The sequence below is a fragment of the Lonchura striata genome, chromosome 26 (genome assembly GCF_050655825.1).
Source record: "Lonchura striata isolate lonStrDom1 chromosome 26, ASM5065582v1, whole genome shotgun sequence".
NCBI classification, from domain to species: domain Eukaryota; kingdom Metazoa; phylum Chordata; class Aves; order Passeriformes; family Estrildidae; genus Lonchura; species Lonchura striata.
In genome coordinates this window covers 3,154,599-3,179,271 of record NC_140728.1, presented here as the reverse complement: position 1 = coordinate 3,179,271, position 24,673 = coordinate 3,154,599, and the positions used below count along the sequence as shown (strand labels likewise).

The 24,673-nt window shown below is 60.5% G+C and overlaps 1 protein-coding gene across 6 annotated transcripts; it reads left to right on the top strand.

The window, feature by feature from the left end:
* The first annotated feature begins 1,539 nt into the window (after window positions 1-1,539).
* TFEB (transcription factor EB) lies at window positions 1,540-20,454 on the top strand. Of its 6 annotated transcripts, none has more exons than XM_085561220.1 (10): window positions 1,575-2,145; window positions 5,771-5,919; window positions 14,354-14,589; window positions 14,672-14,935; window positions 15,711-15,791; window positions 16,662-16,782; window positions 16,907-16,963; window positions 17,315-17,390; window positions 17,462-17,639; window positions 17,937-18,652. In XM_085561220.1, exons 3-10 carry the CDS (start codon window positions 14,395-14,397, stop codon window positions 18,357-18,359), a joined length of 1,395 nt encoding a protein of 464 aa, XP_085417346.1. In that variant the 5' UTR covers window positions 1,575-2,145; window positions 5,771-5,919; window positions 14,354-14,394; the 3' UTR covers window positions 18,360-18,652. The 6 variants fall into 6 exon arrangements, 4 of the variants coding, with proteins under 4 accessions (XP_077645167.2, XP_085417346.1, XP_077645165.2 ...); XR_014950155.1 differs by lacking the exon at window positions 5,771-5,919 and adding an exon at window positions 18,686-20,454 and having other exon boundaries at window positions 1,576-2,145; window positions 17,937-18,595; XR_014950154.1 differs by lacking the exon at window positions 5,771-5,919 and adding an exon at window positions 18,659-20,454 and having other exon boundaries at window positions 1,576-2,145; window positions 17,937-18,595.
* The last annotated feature ends 4,219 nt before the right edge of the window (window positions 20,455-24,673 follow it).

Sequence of the window (24,673 nt, the reverse complement as noted above, 5' to 3'; positions counted from 1 at the left end):
GTGGGCAGGTAGGAGTGAAGATGAAGGGCCTGAGGGTGGGGATGGGTGGGAGAATTCCAGGCTGAGCCCTGGCTGGAGGCTTTGGAACCAGTTTGGAGCAGGAGGAGCTGCCTGTGAACAGCTCCAGGCTCCTTGGGGGGGTTCTTTTTTCCCAAGGGGGACTTGCTCACCTGTACCTGCAAATAAAGGAGGGATTAAATCAGGGATTAAAGCCAAAACTGCTCAGGCTGAGGAGAACACCCTGGGATTGTTCTCCAGGGGTAAAACTCCTGGCTGCAGCCTCCACGGAGGGTGGGGAGGAGGTATTTGAGGTGCTTGAGGTGCGGATGGCCCCCAGAGGAGCTGCTGGGTGCAGGATCAGATGGACTGGGATGGTGCAGGGTGCCCAGGGATGACCTGAAGCTGTCCTTGGGGTCCAGTGTGGGTGATGCTCAGGAGATGCAGGACATTACCCATGGCACGTGGCCACCTCAAAAATCCGCTGTTTCCAGCCCAACCTGCCAGCAGGACGATCCTGGCCACTGAAAGCCCATCCTGTGGCCACAGGCGGGGAGGTGACAGGGTCACCTGGGGACTCGAGGTGCCCCGGGGTCCCCACTGCCCCCTCCTGTTCCCAGTCCCTCCCACCCCAAATCTCCTGGCACGGCTTCCCTGGCACACCGCAGAGCCTGAGGGTTGGGGACAAAGCCCCCCATGCCTCGAGGCCATTGCTGCCCCGCCACGGCCACAACCAGATGTAGGGTCGTGGTGCAAGGAGTGGTGGAACCCTGCTGCAAGGAGCTCCACGATCCCCATGTGGTCCCTGTCCACAGGGATGCAGGATCCTGGTGCAAAGAGCTCCAAAATCCCTCTGTGATCCCAGTCCAAAGGGATGCAGGATCCCAGTGCAAAGAGCTCCACAATTCCCGTGTGGTCCCAGTCCAAAGGGATGCAGGATCCCAGTGCAAAGAGCTCCACAATTCCTGTGTGATCCCAGTCCAAAGGGATGCAGGATCCTGGTCCAAAGGGATGCAGGATCCCAGTGCAAGGAGCTCCACAATTCCTGTGTGATCCCAGTCCACAGCGATGCAGGATCCCAGTGCAAAGAGCTCCAAAATCCCTCTGTGATCCCAGTCCAAAGGGATGCAGGATCCCAGTGCAAGGAGCTCCACAATTCCCGTGTGGTCCCAGTCCAAAGGGATGCAGGACCCTGGTCCAAAGGGATGCAGGATCCCGGTGCAAGGAGCTCCGTGATCCCCCTGTGTTCCTGAGGAAAAGGGATGCACCATCCTTGCTCACGGGACCGCACAACCCGAACACAGCGCTGCCTTCACCTCCCACCCCATCCACGTTTTTGGGGTGGAAACACTCACTTTAGGGAAAAAAAAACCCAACGTTTTTGGGGAGGACGCGCTCCCGTTTTCAGGGCAGGAAAGCGCCGAGCTCCGGCCGGGCCGGGCGGGGACTACAAGTCCCAGCAGGCGCGGCTGCCGCTCCCGGCGTGCCCGGGGCCGGCGGAGCGCGGCGAGGGCAGCGGAACGGGCCGGGCCGCGCCGGGCCGGGCGGGCGCTGCTGCTGCCCTCCCTCGGCACGGGGCCGAGCCGGGCCGAGCCGAGCCCCGCCGGGCCGGACTGCGCCGAGCCCAGCCGAGGAGTTCAGCCGGACCGTGCCGAGCCCAGCCGGGCCGAGCCGAGCCAAACCGGGCCGGACTGCGCCGAGCCCAGCCGAGGAGTTCAGCCGGACCGTGCCGAGCCCAACCGGGCCGAGCCGAGCCAAACCGGGCCGGACTGCGCTGAGCCCGGCCGAGGAGCCCAACCGGACTGTGCCGAGCCCAACCGGGCCGAGCCGAGCCGAGTGGGGCCGAACTGAGCCGAGCCCGGCCGAGGAGTGCAGTCGGACCGTGCCGAGCCCCACCGGGCCGGACTGCGCCGAGCCCGGCCGAGGAGTTCAGCCGGACCGGGCCGAGCCGAGCCGAGCCGAGCGGGGCCGAACTGAGCCGAGGAGCCGAACCGAGCGCAGCCGAACCGACCCGAGCGGGGCCGAACTGAGCTGAGCAGAGCCGAGGGGCCGAACCGAGCCGAGCCGAGAGCAGCCGAGCGAGGCCGAAGAGACCCGAGCGGAGCCGAGCGGAGCCGAACCCCTTCGTGTCCTCCCCGTTCCCCTGCGGTGAGTGCGGGCCGGGGGTCCCGGGGGTCCCCGGGGCGGGGGGGCTCGGCAGCCACGCAGCGGAGCCCCCTCGGCTCGGAGCCCACTTTTGGGGGGGTTTTGGGGTGCTCCCCCCTGTCCTGCGCCATCCCGGGGCGCTTTGAACTCGTAGTTGCTTTTTTTCGCCCTTATTTTGTGTAAATAATCGTTTCCCCCCCCAAATCCGCGCCTCCCTCGCCCCCGGCAGCGGCCCCCGGAGGCTCCAGCGCGGCCGCTGCGGGGCGAGGGGGTTTTGGGGGTCTCCAGCAGCTCGTCCCGGCGCCTCCTCCCAAAATCCGGTGGTCCCGGGGGGTGCGAGCCCCCCGGCAGCTCGGGGGGACCAGCTCGAGTCGCCTTTCCCATCGAGAACCCCCCCGAACACGGTGCGCCACGCGTGGGGAAACTGAGGCACGGATGCTTCGGGGCACCCGGGGGGTCCCTGGCACCCCCCGGTTTGGGGGACGCAAAGTGGGGAGCCCTTTTGGGGTGTGAAATGATGGGAAAATTGGGATCCCTCGTGTCACACGGCTTTTTTGGGGGGGTCACCAAGAGGGTACGCAGCGTGTCCCCCCGGCCTCTCCCAGGGAATTTGGGGAGGGAATAGAGGGGCTGCCCCGAACCTTCAGCCACCGATTAATTACATTCACGAATTAATTGCGAGGCAGGAAAAGATTACGCAGCCCCCCAGAGCTTGGGGGCAGTCAGATGATGGGGGAAATTTCCTTAAAAAAAAGAACAAAAACAAAAACACACACAAAAAAAAAAAAAAAAAAAAAAAAAAGAAACACGAAGAAAATCTGGTGGTTATTGTGCTGGTGTAAGATAAATAAATAAGCCGGTGCGAGTCCGGGGAAAGCAGGGCTCGTTTCCAGGAATCCCAGCGCTTGGGGCACGGGGGGGAGTTGGTGTTTTTTATATAACAGAGTCCGGCAGGCAGCGAAGGGAGGGTTTGGGGGGGTTATTTTTTCTTTTCCCCCCCCTTCCTCTGTACTTTCCTGCCATGTTTGCTTGGCTTCATGCACGGCTGCTCCGGCCCGAGCTGCCCATGGAGCTGGTTTCTCCCAGCCTGTGCTCGCTCACCTGCTGCAGGAGGCATCCAGCGTGCCAAACCGAGCTGGGGAGCGCTGGGGATTTGGGATTTGGGGTGCCTGGGTTTGAGGGAACACCCAGATTGGATTTGGGGGGGGGGTCAGACCAGCAGGTGCTTTTGCGAGGGATGCTGGCTTGGCTTCCCGAAGGATGCTGGCTTGGCTTCCCGAGGGATGCTGGCTTTGCTTCCCGAGGGATGCCGGCCCCGCGTGGTTTTTGTGGGTTTTTTTGTGGTTTTTGTGTTGTTTTCCGAGGGATGCCGGCCCCTGCCTGCCCGACCTTATCAGTAGGAAACTGCGAGCTGCGCCGGGGTGGAGCTGGCTGCAGCGGGGCCATCCAGCATCCGGGTGTTTGGGATGGAGCCGTGATTTTATTGCTTATCCCAGCCAGGGATTTTATTGCTTTTTCCGCGCTTCGTGGGCGCCCAGCGTGTTCCTGGTCCCCCCCCTGCCCTGCCCTGGCTTCCCTGTTTGCCTGGAAGTGCTGCGGGAAATGGGAAGAGCCCCTTGGGATGATGTGGTGGGACATGCCCAGGGCTGAGGGTGGGGTGGCCTGAAAACAAACTGGGAAATGGGGCTGGGGAGGCCACGCTGGGGGTGTCCCCCCCGAAAAACCCACAGTGGTGAGCGGAAAAACATCCTCGTGTACCCCACAAAAAATCCACAGTGCTGAGGGGAAAAAGGTCCTCGTGTGCCCCACAAAAAATCCACAGTGGTGAGGGGAAAAAGGTCCTCATGTGCCCCCCGAAAAATCCACAGTGGTGAGGGGAAAAACATCCTTGTGTCCCCCCCGAAAAACCCACAGTGGTGAGGGGAAAAACGTCCTCGTGTCCCCCACAAAAAATCCACAGTGGTGGGGAAAAACATCCTCGTGTCCTGGAGTGCTGAGGGTGTCCCCCCAAAAAATCCACAGTGCTGAGGGAAAAACATCCTCGTGTCCCCCCAAAAAACCTCACAGTGCTGAGGAGAAAAACATCCTCGTGTTCCCCCCAAAAAATCCACAGTGGTGAGGAAAAACACATCCTCGTGTCCTGGAGTGCCGGGGTCTGATGTGATGGGATCCCACCCCTGGATTGATGTTTCTCCCTTCTTCCTCGGGGCGTAGATGGCAGGGATGGAGCTGCCACATGCCCGTCCCCTCTGTGGGGACAGAAACTCCCATCTGGAGATTTTGGGGTGGCTTTAGAGGGCACCTCGAGCTGGGCTCGCCTCAGGGGAGCTGTTTTGTAAGTTTTGGGGTTATCCCATATCCCGGACAAAGGGGAAGTGGCCAGGGGCCAGCAGCAGTGTCCTGGGCGTGGGGCTGGCAGTGCCACCACATGTCCCTGTGGCTGCTGGTGGCAGCTCTGTGACAACTTCCCAGAGCCCTGTTTGCTGTGAGGGATCCCGGGAGGATCCCAGGAGGATCCCAGGAGGATCCCAGGAGCATCCCAGGAGGATCCCAGGAGGATCCCAGGGAGCCAGCGCTGGGTGTTTGACCACCCCAGCTGTGCTGTCACTGCCCTGTGGTGGCCTTCCTGTGGTGGCACCACCTCCATGAGCTTTTCCAAGCTGTGTGGGTTCCCTGACGTGGAATTCCCAAGAATTCCATCTTTTTTTCCTCCTGAGCCCTGGTGGCTCTTCCCTTATCCCTTCCAAATTCCTGTCCCTCCTCCTGGCACTTGCCTTGTGCTTGGAGCAGGTTTTCCCTGCGGATCTGCCTGTGCATCGGGGTTCCCTGAGGTGGAATTCCCAGGAATTCCCAGGATGGGGAGTCCTGGATGAGCTCTGGGTGCTGCTCCTCACCTTCCTGGGAGGCTGAGGAAACTGGGAGTGGGGGATGCTCCATCTCCGGAGGCCCAGGGGCAGTTCTGGGGGTTTTTTTTGGGGAGGGGGGTGCTGCAGGAGCACTGGGATGGGCGCCGTGGGATGATTTGCAGCGGGTGCTGGGTGGGATCACCTGGCCGGGCTCACCTGGGAAGGGTTCAAGGTCTCCCCAAATGTCCCTGGGGGTTGTGCCACCTTATCTTTAAAGCCTCTTCTAGGAATTGCCCCCGGAGTTTTGTCACCTTTCCTCGGAGCGCTTTTGGCTCCAGACAACCTCCCCACACCCTGAGCTCTGCCTGGCTCCCCTCCTTTGGATAAATGGGTGCAAATTCCGGAAAAACCTGAAACTCCCGGCCAGGGGGGGTTCCTGGAGCCCCAGGAACAAACGAGGGCAGCAGCGCTGGCTCCTGCCCAAGGATGTGCCCTGGGGATTTTGGGGCTGGGAATATTCTGGAGGAAATGAGGGAGGAAAGGGGGCTGCATCCACCCTGGCACACACTGTCCAGCATTTCCCCGCTGCCAGGTGATTTTGGGGCTGGGAATATTCTGGAGGAAATGAGGGAGGAAAGGGGGCTGCATCCACCCTGGCACACACTGTCCAGCATTTCCCTGCTGCCAGGTGAGGAGGGAGCTGGGTGCCAGTTGAGCATTTTGGATAAATTCGGGGCAGGCGAAGGAGAAATCCCAAAAAAAACCCCTCTGGGCTCCTGCAGGGCTCCGAGCAGAGCGACGTGCCCGGGAGAGGTGCCAGGCCAGGGGCTGGGCTGGCAGCGGGGGCTCCGAGGGAGCAGTTTGACCTTCAGGGAGCAGGAAAGCCGAGCCTGGCAGCGAGGAGGGCACAGCACAAACCCCTCCGGAGCGGGTGAGCAGCGCCGGGCACGGCAGGCGATGCCAGGGGGGCAAGGCAGGGGCTGTCCCAAATTTGTTTAATCCTGAAGCTGTCGGCCCTGGTTACACGAGCTCTGCCTCCGCCGGGCTGGACAGGGAGTATTTATAAATATTTATAAATATTACCTCCTTGCAGCAGCATGGAGCCCCGAGGGAGGGATGGAGGTGGCGCTGGGAGTGCCTCTGGCACGGGGAGGGTGGCAGGGGGTGGCCGCTGTCACCTTGTGCTGGTGGCAGGTGGCACCCTGGGCTTGGGGCGCCCGGAGCTCCTGGGCTGGTTCTGGTGCCAGTTTATGGGTGTTTTCTCCCTGTTTTATGGGATGATTTCTGCCCCTTTTCTGGGATGATATCTCTCCACTTCATGGGTGGTTTCTCTCCACTTTCTGGGATGATTTCTGTCCCTTTTCTGGGATAATTTCTCCCCCCTTTCTTGGATGATTTCTGCCCCCTTTCTTGCATGATTTCTCCCCACTTTCTGGGATGATTTCTGGCCCCTTTCTGGGATGATTTCTCCCCCCTTTCTGGGATGATTTCTGCCCACTTTCTGGGATGATTTCTCCCCACTTTATGGGTAGTTTCTCTCCAATTTCTGGGATGATTTCTCCCCACTTTATGGGATGATTTCTCCCCACTTTATGGGTAGTTTCTCTCCAATTTCTGGGATGATTTCTCCCCCCTTTCTGGGATGATTTCTTCCCACTTTATGGAATGTTTTCTGCCCCTTTTCTGGGATGATTTCTGCTCCCTTTCTGGGATAATTTCTCCCCACTTTCTGGCATGATTTCTCCCCCCTTCCTGGGATGGTTTCTAGGATTTTGGAGCGGGTGTGGTGTCTGGGCTGGATCCCAGGTCCTGCCAGTTCCCCCGATTGCTCATTTATGCGCTTATTTCAAAAGGCCAACACCCAAATCGCCCGGAGTGACCCCGGGCCGGGGTTTTCCTTTTTCTTTGCCGGGATGTGCAGCAGGACCTGGAGCCCGCGTGTCCCTCCCAAGGTCACCGGGTCCCCTCCTGTGTCGCGATTAATCACCGGGCTGGTGCCGGAGCCCATCCTCCTGCCTGTTCACACTTTTATTTTTAATTGCTGCCGTGGAGGGGGCAGGGGCTGCGAATTCCCAGCCGGGTCAGTCGGACAGGGATGTTTCCAGCAGGGCTCTGCCCGGCTTTGGAGGGTCTGGCCCCTCTGTTTGGGGGGTCCCGGGGGTCCCCCTGCCTCTCCAACCCTGCTGGGTGATGCTCAGCAGCCATCCCTTAGCTGTGTGGGTTTTTTGGGGGTAAAAGAGACTATTTTTTGGGATGGAGAGACACCAGAACAAGGCTGTGTGTGTGTTATTAACCCCTTAATAGCTGCCAAGCCTAGTGTGATCTCCTTCCCACACCTTGCCACCACCAAGGGAAAGGTTTTTTACGGACCCTGTTGATTCACTGACACAAAGGACACCAAGCAGAGCCTGATGCTGCTCCCTCCACCCATTCCCTGACCCCTGCTGGGTGGGCCAGGCTTACCTGGCTGTTTGGGGCCAGCCCTGTTCATGTTTTTTCCCCCGTGTGGGATCCCTCGGTGTTTAACGCCGGGCAGGGAAAACATTTGGGAAAACATTTGGCCTCTGACCCAGCGCCTGTTAACAACGTCCCCCTGCACGTTGCTGACATGCCGGGGCTAAAAACAGTCCTGGTGACTCAGTGCCTGTCAACTGACCCCGGCCTGGCTCTGCCAAGCCCCTCCTCTGCCTGCTCCTTGTGCCTCGCAGGGCTGGCAGTGTGGGCAAGGGCTGGGAGTGTGGGGAAGGGCTGGCAGTGTGGGGAAGGAGCTTCTGAGTGGGGCTGGGGTGGGTCCCAGGGGTCACAGGAGTTCTGCCCCACGCAGTTCCAGGGTGGAAGGAGTGTTTGGATGGGGCTGGGATGGTTCCCAGGGGTCCCTGAGCTCACCACCCAAGGATCCCCACACAGCTCCAGGGTGGAAGGAACCTTTGGGTGGGGCTGGGATGGTTCCCAGGGGTCCCAGGAGCTCTGCCCCACACAGATCCAGGGTGGAAGGAACCTTTGGATGGGGTTGGAATGGTTCCCAGGGGTCCCTGAGCTCACCACCGAAGGATCCCCACACAGCTCCAGGGTGGAAGGAGCCTCTGGATGGAGCTGGGATGGTTCCCAGGGGTCCCAAGAACCTTGCCCCACACAGCTCCTGGTGGAAGGAACCTTTGGATGGGGCTGGGATGGTTTCCAGGGGTCCCAGGAGCTCTGCCCCACACAGCTCCTGGTGGAAGGAGTGTTTGGATGGGGCTGGGATGGTTCCCAGGGGTCCCAAGAGCTCTGCCCCACACAGCTCCAGGTGGAAGGAACCTTTGGGTGGGGCTGGGATGGTTCCCAGGTCTCCCCACACAGCTCCAGGGTGGGTGATGCTCTCCCCATCCCACATTGCTGCTCTCTGGGGTTGGAAACGGGCTTTTCCTGCTGTTTTCCCACCCTGCTCCATCCCGGAGGCTGGGTGGGCTCTCCGGAGCCTCTGGCCGGTGTCGCTGTAGGCTCAGGGCGCCCATGGGTGGCCCTGCTGCCAGGTTTGCCCAAGGGTGGCCCTGCTGCCAGGTTTGCCCATCCGTGGGGAGGGGTCCTGCAGGAAGCCCCTGTCCTGCTGCCCACCGCGGGCATCCCCAGGAGCTGAGCCAAGCCCTGGCACCGAGGGTGCCCTGTCAGGCCATCGGTCACCCCGAGGTGGCCTTGCCAGGCTGGGTGGGTGCCCCAGGGGCTGGTCCCAGCCGGGCAGGGCCTGGCCTGGCTCTGCCTGTCCCCAGAGGGAGCACAGGGATGTGGGGCAGAGCACCTCGGGGTGTCCCCAGCACTGTCACACAGGTGTCCCTGTGGCATTGCCACCCAGCTGGGAGCTCTGCAGGGATCCAGGCACTGCTGAGCTGTGATCACAGTGGTGCTGGGGGACAGAGCACCTCGGGGTGTCCCTGTGGCATTGCCACCCAGCTGGGAGCACTGCAGGGATCCCAGGCACTGCTGAGCTGTGATCACAGCGCTGGGGGACCTCAAAGCTCAGCTCATTCCACGGGCAGGGACACTGAGGTGGTTCCAAACCCCGTCCAGCCTGGCCTTGGACGCTCCCAGGGATCCAGGGAATTCCATCCCTGCTCCCCCCACCCTCCCAGGGCACAATTCCTTCCCAATATCCCAATATTCCTTATCCAATATCCATCCCTGCCCTCTGGCAGTGGGAGCCATTCCCCTTTGTCCTGGCATTCCAGTTCCTTTTCTCTCTCCATTTTCCTGTCAGCTCCCCCAGCTTTGCCTTTTCCAGCCTCTTTTCCACCTGTAATTCGGTGCAGAGGGTGAGGGGTCCCTGCCACATCCCCTGGAGTGACAAGGGACAGCTTTTGCCCCCCTGCATTCACAGGGGTGTCCCCAGGGGAGCACAGCCAGCCCTGTCCCCTGGCCCCGCTGGCAGTGGCTGCTTCAGTGTTTTCCTTTTTCTCAGCCCTGTTGCTCCTGTGCTGCAGTGACAAAAAAAAAAAAAAAAAAAACCAAAAAAAAAACCCAAAAACAAGCAGGTTTGAAGGAGTTTTTTTTTTTTTTGCGACTTCCCCCCGCCCTGCACCCCACGTGGCTGCTGAAAATGAGGAACATGAGGCTGGCCCCGAGAGAGGGGGAGCTGTGACCTGGTGGCCCTGGCACCTGCAGGGTCCCCAAACCCCTCTGTGACCTGAAACCTGCATTGTCCCCAAACCCTGTGTGACCTGGTGGTACCTGCAGGGTCCCCAAACCCCTCTGTGACCTGAAACCTGCATTGTCCCCAAACCCTGTGTGACCTGGTGGCATCTGCAGGGTCCCCAAACCCCTCTGTGACCTGAAACCTTCAGTGTCCCCAAACCCCTCTAGCACCTGCAGGGTCCCCAAACCCCTCTGTGACCTGCTGGCCCCTGCAGTGTCCCCCAGCCCCCCTGCTCTGCACCCCAGCCCCGCTGTCCCCTGTCCCCACACAGCAGGGTGGCAGCAGAGCCCGTCCCCAGGCTGGGACACGCCTGGGCTGGTTCTGTGGTGTGTGATGAGGTGACAGCTCGGTGACATCAGAGCAAACCCTGGGCTGGGGTCCCTGGTGTCCCTCCGTGCCACCCCCTGTCCCTCCCCGGCCCGGTTTGGGAACGAAACCCACGGAAGGAAGGGAGGGAGGAGGAGGAGGAGGAGGAGGAAGGGGAGGCTGGGCCGGGCGAGCAGCAGAGCTGGTTTCACTTCTTTCTTCTCCTTTTCCTTCTCGCTGCCCCTCGGTGCCAGCCCAGAGGGGCTCTGGGTGGGCACAAGGTCCCTGCCCTGTCCCCAGTGTCCCCACTCCTGCCTGGAGCTGCTGATGGGATTTTCCACTCCTGAACGGCCCCGGTGGAGCGGGGAATGAAACACAGGAGGGGCGGGGGGCTGCAGTGACTGGGGGTCTCACAGGGGTGGCAGGAGGCGTGTGGCACTCAGGGGTGGCACTCGGGTGGCAGGAGGTGTGTGGCACTCGCAGGGGTGCCCGGTGCCACCTCCCCTGGCAGGGTAAGGCGATCCCCGGGCTGAATCTGGAATTTGCCCCGGGGCAGTTTGGGTTTCTCGGCCAAACCTGAGCCTGGGGACACACCTGGGCCTGGGGACACACCTGGGCCTGGGGACACGGCTGTGGCTCCTGCGGGTGGGGTGTCCCTTCAGTGGCACCCGGGCAGTGGCTCTGTCACCAGCCTGGCCCCCGGGCATCGAAGGGGGGTGTCCCCTCAGGTATCCCCTCAGGTGTCCCCTCAGGTGTCCCTGCAGGTGTCCCCTGAGGTGTCCCCATAGATGTCCCCAAAGGTGTCCCCTCAGGTGTCCCTGCAGGTGTCCCCATAGATGTCCTTGCAGATGTCCCCACACCACCAGTGGCTGTCACAGCCCCGCAGGGCTGGGGGACAGCTCGGGGCTCTGTGCAGTGCTGGGGGGGCTGCAGCAGCTCTGGGGACCCTCCAGCTGGAGCCACCACCAGTGCCACCATCAGGGCCACCACCAGTGCCACCATCGGGGCCACCACCAATGCCACCATCGGGGCCACCACCAGTGCCACCATCGGGGCCACCACCAGTGCCACCATCTGGGCCACCACCAGTGCCACCATCTGGGCCTTGGGTTCTTGCTGGTACAACAGCCCGAAGGGAAACTGAGGAAGGGCCAGAAATAAGCGGGTGCTGAGCAGCAGCGCAGACATTTTTTGGGAGATGCATTCCCTGGCTCCAGCCCTGCCCTGGCGCTGGGGGTGCTGCTGGAGAACTTCTCCTGTGCTCCTCCGGGCTGGAAAAGCGGAGTCAGCTCTGGAGAGGGGCTGGGATCATCCGGATTTTCCCTGATTTTCCACCCCTCCGTCCCCTTCCCAACTGCTGCGTGTCCCACTCCAGGCGTCCCACCAGGATGAGCCTGGGAAACCTCTCCTGATTTTTCTATCTCCCCACCCTTGTTCCCTCCCTCTCCTGCCCCTCCAGCTTCTTCAAAGTGTTCCCAGCTGTCCTCAAAGGGGGGAAAAAGCTGGAGAATTGATTTTTTTGTGGGTGTTGCAGCCTCCATGGACAAGGCTAGCCTGGGCTCTCCCAGTAAGAACCAGTCTGGAGCTCCCACTGGTGCTGGGATCGCTCTGGTTCAGTGGGAGAACCATGGGGTGACTTCCCAGGAATTACAGGCCAGAGCTGCCATTCCCCATGGATCAGGGGAGGCTGGGATGTGTCCCCAGGGTGGGACGTGGGCCCATGTCCCCATCCTGTCCCTCTGCCGCCCTCCTGCCGGGGCTGACTCACAGCGAAAGCAGAAGCTGCTCAGCATTTTGGGGGCTGGGGGGGAAGCCGAGCAGAACCAAAGGGGTTATTTTAAACCTGACCTGATTTCCCCACCCTTCCTCACCCTCATCCTCTCTTCTACAGCTCTTCTCGGGAGCTTTTGCCTCTCCCACCCCCGTTTTTTGGGGGGCTCCTGCAGCCGGGCTGGGTGGTGGCAGGGGGCCAGCAGGGCTCAGTGGGTGCTGTGTTGTGGGTGGCTGTGCCTTGGCACCCTTCCTGTGACACCCACGGGTGCCAGCCCTTCTCCCTCGCCCTTCCCTTCATGTTTGGGGTTGTGCATCCCCCGTGGGCATCAGCCTGGGTTTCCCCCGTAATTCAGCCTTGGTTTGGGGTTGTGCATCCCCCGTGGGCATCAGCCTGGGTTTCCCCCGTAATTCAGCCTTGTTGCATCCTCCGGGGGCTCTCCCTGGGGTCTTCTCCGGGGTTCCATTTCTCATCCCTCCAGGGCTGTTGGCGCATCCCCGGCTCCGGGCTCCCATGCCCCTGGGGCCACCCACCGTGGCTCATTAATTCCCTTCCCCTGGATGCTCAGTAGCTGCTCTGGAGCGCTGTCAGCCCTTGCCGCTGCCTTGATTTCGTTTCCCCTCCGGGGAAGGCGTGGCACCGGCTCCGGGTGGCTGCCGAGGCGCCTCCGTCCCTGAGCTCGCATTGAGCAGCAAAACCCTCCGGATTTCTCTGTTCCCCTCCCTGCCCCTTCCCCTCGCAGCTTCTCCTTTGCCTCCGGTGTGGGGATGCACGGGTGATGCTGTGAGGATGCATGGGGTGATGCTGCGGGCATGCACGGGGTGATGCTGCAAGGATGCAGGGGGTGATGCTGCAAGGGTGCATGGGGTGATGCTTCAAGGGTGCATGGGATGATGCTGTGAGGATGCACTGGATGCTGCTGCAAGGGTGCACAGGATGCTGCTGTGAGGATGCACGGGGTGATGCTGTGAGGATGCACGGGGTGATGCTGTGAGGATGCACGGGGTGATGCTGCAAGGGTGCATGGGGTGATGCTGCTGCAAGGATGCACATGATGCTGCTGCTGTGAGGATGCACGGGATGATGCTGTGAGGATGCACAGGATGCTGTTGCTGCTGCGCTCCGGAGCCCCGCAGCACCTCCCACATCCCATCCCCGCGTGGGAAATCGGCTCCGTGGAGATCCCTGGGGACTGGGGCGGCTCCCCGAGCCCCGGCATCCCCCACCCTCCGCCGTCCCCTTTGTCCCGGGGAACAAGGGCCGCTCTGTGCCGGGCGCGGTGCCCCCGTGCCCGCGCTGGCGTGCGGCTCCCGCACAGAGCCCGCCTTGTTCGCCCCGCGCCCGGGCCGGGCTTTGCTTCCAGCTGCCCCCGGCTCCTGGCACCCGCCGGGCCTTTTCTTCCTGCCCTGCCCTCGCTTTCTCTTTCCCTTTCGCTCCCGGGCTCGTTCTGGGCTCTGCCGAGTTTGGGAAGTGGCTCCGGGGTGAGTGCGCGGTGCTCCGTGGGGGTTCCCGTCCTGCCAGACCCTAATCTCCTTCCTCTCCTTGTCAATCCCAGCTCTGGCCACCCTTCCTCATCCCCATCCTCATCCTCATCCTCATCCCCATCCTCATCCCCATCCTCATCCTCATCCGAGAGTTTCCCTTCTCTAGAGCTTCCTGGGGGTGCTTTTGACTTTCTCATCCCAGTTTTCTGTAAGGACACAGCTGGCAGGGGGTGAGGGGGGTCTCACAGCCAGGTTGGGTGGTGGGGACCAGGTCCTCCCGCTGCGTGACAGGAGCAGAGCCATGCAGCCAGCCCTGGGGTGATCCTTCTTAGTCACGAGCTGGTGTGAGCGCTCTGGGATGTCTCTCCGTGCCTCAGTTTCCCTCTCCGTGCCTCAGTTTCCCTCTCAGAGCCTCAGTTTTCCTTTCCGTGCCTCAGTTTCCCTCTCCGTGCCTCAGTTTCCCTCTCAGTGCCTCAGTTTCCCTCTGTGTGCCTCAGTTTCCCTCTCCATGCCTCAGTTTCCCTGTCGGTGCATCAATTTCCCTCTCAGTGCCTCAGTTTCTGTGCCTCAGTTTCCCTGTCGGTGCATCAGTTTCCCTCTCAGTGCCTCAGTTTCCGTGCCTCAGTTTCCCTCTCGGTGCCTCAGTTTCCCTCTCCATGCCTTAGTTTCCCTGTCGGTGCATCAGTTTCCCTCTTTGTGCCTCAGTTTCCCTCTGGTGCCTCGGTTTCCCTCTTGGTGCCTCAGTTTCCGTGCCTCAGTTTCCCTCTGGTGCCTCGTTTTCCCTCTCCATGCCTCGTTTTCCCTCTCCATGCCTCAGTTTCCCTCTCGGTGCCTCAGTTTCCCTCTTTGTGTCTCAGTTTCCCTGTCGGTGCCTCAGTTTCCCTGTCAGTGCCTCAGTTTCCCTCTGGTGCCTCGTTTTCCCTCTCGGTGCCTCAGTGTCCCTCTCCATGCCTCATTTTCCCTCTCCATGCCTCAGTTTCCCTCTCGGTGTCTCAGTTTCCCTGTCGGTGCATCAGTTTCCCTCTCAGTGCCTCAGTTTCCGTGCCTCAGTTTCCCTCTTTGTGCCTCAGTTTCCCTCTGGTGCCTCGGTTTCCCCGCCGCGCGGGGCCGTGGCTGACGCGCCGTGTCCTCCCGGCAGGGCGAGCCTGGTGCCGGCGGCCGCCCGCCCCGCGCGCCGCCATGGCGTCGCGCATCGGGCTGCGGATGGAGCTGATGAAGCAGCAGGCGCAGCAGGAGGCGGAGCGGGAGCGGGCGCAGCAGCAGATGATGATGAGCTACATGCAGCAGCAGCGCATGCCCGTGGCCTCCAGCCCCGCCATCAACACCCCCGTCCACTTCCAGTCCCCACCGCCCGTGCCTGGAGAGGTCCTCAAGGTACCCCGGTGTCCCCCCAACCCCACCCCGCGCGGCTCTGGGACAACCCACGGGCGTCCCTGACCGGGTTTTGTCCCCGCAGGTGCAGTCCTACCTGGAGAACCCCACCAGCTACCACCTGCAGAAGTCCCGGGACAAGAAGGTGCAGGCGTATCTCTCCGAAACCTACGGGAACAAGTTCGCTGCCCACGTCAGCCCCGCCAGCCACTCTCCCAAGCCGCCCCCGGCCGCGTCCCCCGGCGGCGGCGGCGTCCGGCCCGGCCACGTCCTGTCCTCCTCGGCGGGCAACAGCGCTCCCAACAGCCCCATGGCCATGCTCAACATCGGCTCCAACCCCGAGCGCGAGGTGAGCACCTGGCACCGGGGCGGTGTGAGAATCCCAGCCTTGCTCTGGGGTCCCCATGTGGTGGTGAAATTCCTCCTCCGAGCCGTGATTCCAAAGAAAAACTGCGCAGGCTCTTGCTGTTCAGTCTCAAGGCAGTTTATTGCAAGTTATCTAAAAGATTTTCTTCTGGGGCTGCTGTGGTTTGCTCAGAGCTCAGGCAGAGGCACACACACACCCTGACATCCTCTCGGTCTGTGTCTTTTTCTCCCTCCACCCAGGGCTGCTGCTATCTTTTATATGATATATTACATATTACATGTTTATGGTTTTCCCCCAATACCTACTACCTATATTACAAAGTGCTTTTCTACTCTAAACCAATTTGTGAGTGCCAACATCACCAAGAACATGGAGGTGAGGAAGAAGAAGGAGGAAGAACAGGATCAGCCCACTTTCCTCCATCTTAGAACTTCTGACCCCCATGCACAAAGTAAAAACCCCTCCTGTACAGGTGCTAAAACTCCCCTGTACAATACCAAAAATATTTCCCCTCTGTTTTGTAACTACTTTTACTATCCTATCGAACCCTTTGTGACTGCTTGTTCCACCTCCAAAGTTGGTAACTCATTCCATGGCTCAAACTCAAAACCACAGCTGTTTGCAGCTGCCTGCCAGGGTCTCAAATGCTTCTGACCAAGGCCTGGAACCTCTAAAAATATCTGAGAGACGTTTCGAGTTCCAACAGCTGGGAAGGGCACAGGAGCCCACGGGCGCTTTGTCCTTTTCTCCCTTTCAGTTTGATGAGGTCATCGATGACATCATGCGCCTGGATGATGTTTTGGGCTACATGAACCCCGAAGTTCACATGCCCAACACGGTGAGTGGAGGGTGGCAGGAAGGGGCTGGACCTGGGGGTGGCAGAGCCCTGTCCCTGCAGCGACAGAGGTGGCACAGAGGGGACCTGGTGCCACATACCTGCAGCGGTGCCTTGGTGGCAGCTCAAGCCAGCAGGGTCCCTGGAGACACCAACACCCACAAGAATCAGTTCTCCAGCTTTTTGTCCTTCTTGAGGACTGGTGGGAACGCTTTGAAAAAATTGGAGAGGTGGGATAGAGTCATGGGGAGGGACCACGGGTGAATGGAGAGATGGAGAGCCAGGGGAGCTTTCCCTGCCAGGAGCTTGGAGCAGTGTCCGGGTCAGATCCGTGTGGCAGCTCGTGCCTCCCAGCGGGGTTCATCCCGCCCAGCCCTTCCCAGATGTGATTCTCCTGCCCTGCTGTAGATGTTGGCCATGGCAGGGGATCAGCTGTGCCCTTTGAAGCCCCTGTTTTCTTTTTTGCTCTGCTGAAAGCTGCTGTAAGGACCTGGGAAGACAATTCCACCGGCCCAGCTGGGCGTGAGCCCGGTGCCCAGCCCTGCATGGAGCTAACCCAGCCCTGTGTGGAGCTAACCCAGCCCTGTGTGGAGCTAACCCAGCCCTTCCTGGAGCTAACCCAGCCCTGTGTGGAGCTAACCCAGCCCTGCGTGGAGCTAACCCATTCCTGCATGGAGCTAACCCAGCCCTGTGTGGAGCTAACCCAGCCCTGCATGGAGCTAACCCAGCTCCACGTGGAGCTAACCCAGCCCCATGTGGAGCTAACCCAGCCCCGTGTGGAGCTAACCCAGCCCTGTGTGGAGCTAACCCAGCCCTGTGTGGAGCTAACCCAGCCCTGTGTGGAGCTAACCCAGCTGTCCCTCTGCTTTCCAGCTGCCCATGTCCAGCAGCCACATCAATGTCTACAGTGGGGACCCGCAGGTGACGGCGTCGCTCGTTGGTGTCACCAGCAGCTCCTGCCCCGCCGACCTCACCCAGAAGAGAGAACTCACAGGTGTGTCCCGGCCCCAGAGCAGGGACAGGAACGGGGCTGTCCCGTCCCCATGGGGGTACGGGGCTGCAGCGCCAGCCCAGGTGCAGCCCTGTCCCCTCTGGGTGACATCGTGGGTCTCTTGCAGATGCCGAGAGCCGAGCCCTGGCCAAAGAGCGCCAGAAGAAAGACAATCACAACCTGAGTGAGTTCAGCTCCTCCTTTCCCTCCCCTGACCCCACAGCCTTTCCCCATTGCTCTTCCTCCTTATTCCCCCTTCCCATCCCGGCTGGCTCTCAGGGAAGCCCCCCCTGATCTCCTCCTTCCTGGCTGTGCGCGGCGGGGCACAGAGACACCCCGCTGTCCTCCCGGCGGAGATCAGACCTGCTGCGCCAGGGACGGAGCAGCTTGGCTCCTGAGCTTCCCCACCCCGGGCTCCCCAGTTCCACTGGGGCACGACGGAGGGGTGAGGGACACGAGGGACACGCGGGAGGGACACGGAGCCTCCCCTGCTCCTGCTGCCTCCTCACTTCCATCCCTCTCCTGTCGCCCGCAGTCGAGAGGCGGCGAAGGTTCAACATCAACGACCGCATCAAGGAGCTGGGAATGCTGATCCCCAAAGCCAACGACCTGTACGTACCCTGGGAGCACTGCGGGCTCTTTGGGAGGAGCGGGGGTGAGGGGCCACACTGCTGGCACCCAGCTCCATCCCTTTTTCCATCCCGGGTGACAGGGACGTGCGCTGGAACAAAGGGACAATCCTGAAGGCGTCCGTGGACTACATCAAGAGGATGCAGAAGGACCTGCAGAGGTCCCGGGACCTGGAGAATCACTCGCGGCGCCTGGAGATGGCAAACAAGCAGCTGCTGCTGCGCATCCAGGTGAGCTTCCCCAGGCTCTCCCCTGCCTCTGCCCCAGCCCAGCCCCACCAGCCCCTCACTCCTGCCCCGCTGAGGGCACGGCCGGGGCATCTCCTGCTGGTTTTTGGGCTGGGAAGTCACCAGGAGCATCTTGCGACAACCCCGCTGCGCGAGGCTCGCTGCAGCGCGCTGAGCTCGGCACGGATCACCACGGCTCTTCCAGGGGCTCCTTCCCTGAGGGCTTCTCAGCCCGTGCCACCTCCACACGTGTCCCCGAGCGTGATATCCCCCCAAATCCCCTCTGTGTCCCCTCGGCAGGAGCTGGAGATGCAGGCACGCGTGCACGGGCTGCCCACCTCCTCGCCCTCGGGCGTCAACGTGGCCGAGCTGGCTCAGCAGGTGGTGAAGCAAGAAGCCGGTGGGGACGAGGGGACCCTGGAGCCGCTGCTGCCGCCGCCGGACCCCGAATCGCAGCCGCAGCCGGCGCCGCCCGCGCCGCCCCAGTCTCCCTACCACCAGCTGGACTTTACCCACAGCCTGAGCTTCGAGGACGGCTCCCAGGGTTTTCCAGACAGCGCTTCCTTCCCGTCCCTGTCCAAGAAGGAGCTGGACTTGATGCTGCTGCAGGACACGATGCTGCCCCTGGCCTCTGACCCCTTGTTCTCGGCCATGTCCCCGGAGGCCTCCAAGGGCAGCAGCCGCCGCAGCAGCTTCAGCATGGAGGACGCGGACATGCTGTGAGGGGAGCAGCCGGGGCAGCTCGGCCGGGCCAGCCCCAGGACACCCCTGGCAGGAGGAGCCCGTCCCCCACGCACCGGATCTCCCCTGCAGTTCCTTTCTCTATGCAACCGGGGCTCGGGTCGGGCGCCGCCGTGCCCTTCGCAGCTTCTTTTGGCCAGGAGAGGGGAATGGACCTTGCTGGCTTCGCCGTGGCGCTGGCCTGAGTGCAGATCCCACAGGTCCCTCAGATCCCACAGGTCCCACAGATCCCACAGATCCCACAGGTCTCACAGGTCCCTCAGATCCCACAGGTCCCACAGGTCCCTCAGATCCCACAGGTCACACAGATCCCACAGGTCCCACAGGTCCCACAGATCCCACAGATCCCACAGCCTGGCTACAGATCCCACAGATCCCACAGCCTGGCTGCAGATCCCTCAGATCCCACAGATCCCACAGATCCTACAGATCCCACAGCCTGGCTGCAGATCTCACAGATCCCACAACCTGGCTGTGGAACCCACAGCCTGGCTGCAGATCCCTCAGATCCCACAGATCCCTCAGATCCCTCAGATCCCACAGCCTGGCAGCGACGTTTGGGCTGCTTTGCCTTTCAGCAGAGCCCTCCTGGCCTCACCCCCTTTCCCCAGAGCCCCCGGGACGATGCTGCCAGCTTGGTGTCCAGTTTGGTGTCCAGCTTGGTGTCCTGCTTGGTGTCCTGCTTGGTGTCCAGCTTGGTGTCTCCTCGCCTTCTCTGGGATCCTTCATCCCCACCGAGCCTTCCCCAGCCCCTGGATGCTTCCCAGTCCATCCAGCTCCTCCTTGCTGGGAGCACCCACCGCCTCCGGGGTCTCAGGAGGGTGACAAGGCGTTAATTAGCGCCTGTTCATTAAGGGGGTGTCGCCTGCAGGTGGGTGTGGAAGGTCTCCACAACGTCTGGAATTGGAATGGGGGGGGTCCATGCTCCACCGACCCCCTGCTGCCACCCCCACCCTGTGGGGCAGCACCCACCACCCCAAAACCTCCAGGCGAGGCTGCCAGGTGACCCCGAGATGTCCCCGGGACACCCCCAGCTCTTCCCTGGTGGGATAAAAGGGTTTTTCACTCCCGTTTTTGGGGATTTTTCTCCCAAGTCCTGCCCCACGCATGGGCATGAAGCTGCAAGGAATGGTTTGTGCCCGCTGCCAAGCCCGAGCTGGGAATTTCGGGGGTGCTTTGCTCTTCCCAGTGGCACCAGTTTGCTGCAGGGCTCCGTGCTGGGGAGCTGCTTTGGGGTCCCGACTCCCCAGGAGGGAGTTGGGAAGGGCAGGATGGAAAATCCCCCGTGGGTTTAGTGAGGGAGAGGAGGCTGCAGAGGAGATGTCACCCCGTGGTGATTGTCCCCGCCGGGCTGGGGGGTCACTGAGCCCCCCATGCTGGAGCGGGTGTCCTGGGGGCACAGAGGTGCCCCGAGGTGGCAGATTTGGGGTGGGAGGTGGGGACAGCCCCACAGAGGGGTCGATTTGGGGCCGTGAGGGTGCGGGGAAGTGCAGAAGGTGGGGAGGAAGAGGAGGAGGAGCTGGAGCAGGACGGGACCCCAGGGGACACGGGGTGACAGGGGAGGGGCTCCAGGTGCTCACCTGGGGAAGGGTCCAGGGCATCTCCTGGCAGGGCTGAAGGGGCTCCGGGGGGTTCACAGGAGGCCTTGGCACCCTTTGTGTGCTGCCATCAGTGCCTGGAAACACAGTTGTCCCCTCCAGGGCCACCCCTGGCCCTGCTGGGGACCCGGGGGCGTGGGAGAGCCACGGCTCTGAGCCCTCCAGAGGGGCTGGGTGGGCGCTCAGGGCACGAAATCCCACGGGAAATTCGGATTATTGTGGCTTCGTGGTGCCCACGGGCAAGGCCCGGCCACTGCTCAGCACGAGATGTCTCCCCTGGCTGTGAGTAAACAGTTGTGGATTATAATTACTGGGTTTTTTTTTTTAAATCTTTTTGGGAGTTTTGTTTGTTTTTCTTTTTTTTTTTTTAATGCACTGTGCTCTGATTAAAAAAATTTTACTACTGTTTTATAAATAAATGTATAAAAGAATGAACTGGAATGGAAGAAGAATCATTAAAAATATATTTATTTACAACATCCTGGAGCGTGGCAGCTTCTTCTTTGTCCTGGAGGTTTGGATCAGCAGCAGTCTCTGGGCGTTGGGACCTTGGGTCAGGCAAGTTTTGGGGATTCTCCTGCCCAGTGCAAGGAGAAAAAAAAAAAAATTACTTTTTAAAGTGTCCTGCTGAGCCCATGGCTGGCAAAACTTAATCTGCAGCCCCTCAGCCACGTGCCAGGTTCCCACTTCCCTCGGTGCTGGTGTTAAACACACACAGGAGGGGGAAAAAAGCAAGAAAATCCACCTTAAATTAGACTTCCCAGGCTGGAAAATCACAGGGGTTTATCTTGGAAACTTTATTAAAAGGAGAAGGAGGGGAAAAAAAAAAGTGAGAAGAGGCTGAAGGTGGTGAGGGCGGGGGAGAAGGAGCAAGTGGTTCCAGACACTTTAGAGAGAGAAAAAAAAAATATTTAAAAAAAAAATCCCTGATTTGATTTATCAGGGGAGTGTGAACACTAAATAGAGAACAACGCCTGGAGTGTGAATTATTTCCTATATTAGCACAGAGAAAAACTGATAGCCTTTTCATGTCAGGAGAATTCGTGTGGGGAGGGAGCGGAGCCAATGACATTGTTCCAGCTCGGGCTTTGCTCACTCTTTATCAGGCTGAGATCAAAATTTATTCCCAGGATGAGGCCCGCGGCCCGGCTGAGGCCCTAGAGATTTTTAAGGGCCTAATTAAGAAAACAGGATGAAAATGGCGAAATAAGAGGGCAATTTACTTCTTGCAGAATAGGGAGATCAAATCAACTTATGAGCAATTAATGTGCACAAGGAGAGAATAAAGGGATGCCGGGATATGGAAGAGGGGCCTCATTTTAATGACAAGCTCTGGTGTTGGCATAGAGGATTACTCTGAAGGTCAGATGGAGATTGAAACGACCTTGCAGATTCTTAACCCTCCTTCCAATTAACAGAACCAACTCAGAAATGCAAAAGACCCTGGCTCGGAGCGCTGTCATCCCTTTATGCGCTGCGGAGAGGAGCGGGGAGGGGGGAAAAATGAAATTATAAAGGAGAGAGAGGACGAAAGGGGCTTTCCTCGGCTTCCGCAGACGGGAGAGGAGGCTCTTAATTACAGCCCGGGAGGCACCCACGGAAAAATGGAGTGGGAGAGGAGAGGGAGAGGGGAAAGGGAGAAAAGGGAGAGGGGAAAGGGAGAAAAGAGAGAGGGGAAAGGGAGAAAAGGGAGAGGGAAAAGGGAGAGGAAAGGGAGAAAAGGGAGAGGGGAAAGGGAGAAAAGGGAGAGGGAAAAGGGAGAAAAGAGAGAGGGGAAAGGGAGAAAAGGGAGAGGGAAAAGGGAGAAAAGGGAGAGGGAAAAGGGAGAGGAAAGGGAGAAAAGGGAGAGGGAAAAGGGAGAGGAAAGGGAGAGGGAAAATGGAGAGTGAAAGAGGAGAGGGAAAAAGGGAGAGGGGAAAGGGAGAGAGGAAAGGGAGAAAAGGGAGAGGGAAAAGGGAAAGAGGAGAGTGCTGGTTGGGCTGGGGTAATGAGGCGGTGCCGGGCTCTGTGTGCTGGGATGGACTGGGACGGACTGGGATAGACTGGGACGGACTGAGAGGGACTGGGAGGGACTGGGAGGGACTGGGACGGACTGGGATGGACTGGGAGGGCTGGACAGAGCCGCGGGATGGGCGCAGCGCCGGAGCCCCCGCAGCGCGGGGCTCCCGCTCCCAGTTTCGCTTTTCCCGGTTTGCGGTTTGCTCCCGTGGGAAGGGGAAGGGTCGGGACCCCGGGAGCGGCCGGAGGCGGGCCCGGGCTGGGGCCCCGGGGCCGGGCGGGGCCGGGCCGGCGGCGGCGAGGCTGCAGCGGGGCCGAGCAGCCACAAGAGAGAGCCCGAAGGTTGCGGAGCCGCCGAGCGCCCGCGGCCCCGGGCTCCGGGTCCCGCCTGCCGAGCTGCCCCCAGCCCTGCCCCCAGCCCTGCCTCCCACGGCAGCGGCTGCTGCAGCTGCTGGAGATGACCCAGGGATGCTCCCAGGGCTGGGGGGCTCACCTGGATGGGAGAAGGTCCAGGGAGAGCTGGGAGACTCACCTGGAGAGGAGAAGGATCCAGGGAGAATTTGGGGGGGCTCACCTGGAGGGGAGAAGGTCCAGGGAGAGCTGGGAGACTCACCTGGAGAGGAGAAGGATCCAGGGAGAATTTGGGGGGGCTCACCTGGAGGGGAGAAGGTCCAGGGAGAGCTGGGGGGGCTCACCTGGAGGGGAGAAGGTCCAGGGAGAGTTGGGAGACTCACCTGGAGGGGAGAAGGTCCAGGGAGAGCTGGGGGGGCTCACCTGGAGGGGAGAAGGTCCAGGGAGAGCTGGGGGGGCTCACCTGGAGGGGAGAAGGTCCAGGGAGAGCTGGGGGGGCTCACCTGGAGGGGAGAAACTCCAGGGAGAGCTGGGGGGGCTCACCTGGAGAGGAGAAACTCCAGGGAGAGTTGGGAGGGCTCACCTGGAGGGGAGAAGGTCCAGGGAGAGTTGGGGGGGCTCACCTGGAGGGGAGAAGGTCCAGGGAGAGCTCAGAGCTTCTTCCAGGGCCTGGAGGGTCTCCAGGAGAGCTGGAGAGGGACTGGGGACAAGGATGGAGGGACAGGAGCCAGGGAATGGCTCCCAGTGCCAGAGGGCAGGGCTGGATGGGAGATTGGGAACTGGGAATTGTTCCCTGGCAGGGCCCAGGGAATGGCTCCCAGTGCCAGAGGGCAGGGCTGGGTGGGAAATTGGGAATTGGGAATTGTTCCCTGGCAGGGTGGGCAGGGCTGGGATGGAATTCCCAGACCAGCTGTGGTGCCCCTGGATCCCTGGCAGTGCCAAGGCCAGGCTGGAACACGCTGGGACAGCGGGAGGTGTCCCAGGGTGTGGCTCTGGATGAGCTTTATGGTCACTTCCAACCCAAACCATTTCAGGATTCCGTGTGGGAACAGCACCCTACAAACCCCAGCTCTCCCTGGAGCAGCTGGAATTCGCTGGGAATTTGCCCGGCGGGGCTGGCAGGAGCAGGGATGCTCTGGGATGTGGCCACATCCCCTGTGCTGCTCCGGTGTGGGAACCCCAGCCTTGCTCTGGGGTCCCATGTGGTGGTGAAATTCCTCCTCCGACCCGTGAGGCTGGAAAAACAAAACAAAAAACCCCTCTGATGCCTGTCCAGAAACTGATTCCAAAGAGCAGGTCCCTGGCTGGGGAAGATCTCTCCCTGGGTGTGTTTTGGTCTGCTGCTTTTCCATCAGCAGCTTTTCAGGGATTGGGGAGCCCTTGGGATGGTTTTGGGGAGCCCTCGCTCCTGGTTTAAGGCTGGGAGGATTCCTGGAAGTGGCCGTGTGCTGTAAAGCAAAGAACTGCAGGGTGAGGATGGCGGGGCTGGGAAAAGGGTGATGGACAGGCTGAAAAAGGCCCTGGAGAGGGAATGGAGGAGCAGCTGGAAGGTTCCTGCCTCAGTTTCCTCAGCACCCCGGTGAGGGTGACGCAGGGAAGTGACCTGGCCCTTTCCTGGGTGTCAGAATCAGATATTGATGATTTTGAGATTGTAAAAGTCTCTGTCTGTCAGCCCCGCTGCCAAAGCAGAAGCCATAATTGGTCTGTGCTGGTTTCCAGGTGGTTTATTCTGTTTATCTCTCACATGTTCTGCTGCCCTGCCCAGCTCTGTCCTGCAGGGCAGCGTGTGGGGCTCTGCCCTCAGTGGGATGTGACAAACATTAAATACCAGAAACTCCCTGGGCTGCATTTACAAGAACGTGCCAATATCTGTCACCTACGTTGGACAGTGTGTCCCCAGCCTGAACCAACAGAAAAATGCCAACACCACAGTGAGACATGGAGGGCATGAAGAAGGAGAAAAAGGACAAGGCACACCCAATTTCCTCCAGCTTGTCCCCTTTGGACCCCTCATCTAGAATCCTAAAATTTTACTTTTGCATCTGTGCCACACTTAATTATTACTGATATCAAACACTCAGAGCTGGTAATTGATCCTGTAAGATTGCAAACTCTTTTCCATGGGCAGAGATCACAGCCAGTGTCTCTGGGGGCTCTGTCCAGGGGGTTCCTGACCCCTCCAGGGTCCCAGGAGAGCCAGAGGGATGCTCTGCATTCCCACAGCTGGGCTGCAGCCCCGTTCCCATGGGATATGAACTCCCCCGTGAGCACACCCCCAGCCCGTGGCTGCCTCTGGGTGTGTCAGACCCAGCTCGGGCATTTTGGGGCTCTGGGAGAGGCTCAGTTGTG

Bases quoted from the DNA above. Each gene is read 5' to 3' on its own strand.
- TFEB (XM_085561220.1), top strand. From the start codon at position 14,395: ATGGCGTCGCGCATCGGGCTGCGGATGGAGCTGATGAAGCAGCAGGCG. The intron at 14,590-14,671 runs GTACCCCGGTGT...TTGTCCCCGCAG, and splicing joins TGCCTGGAGAGGTCCTCAAG to GTGCAGTCCTACCTGGAGAA. The intron at 16,783-16,906 runs GTGTGTCCCGGC...GGTCTCTTGCAG, and splicing joins CCAGAAGAGAGAACTCACAG to ATGCCGAGAGCCGAGCCCTG.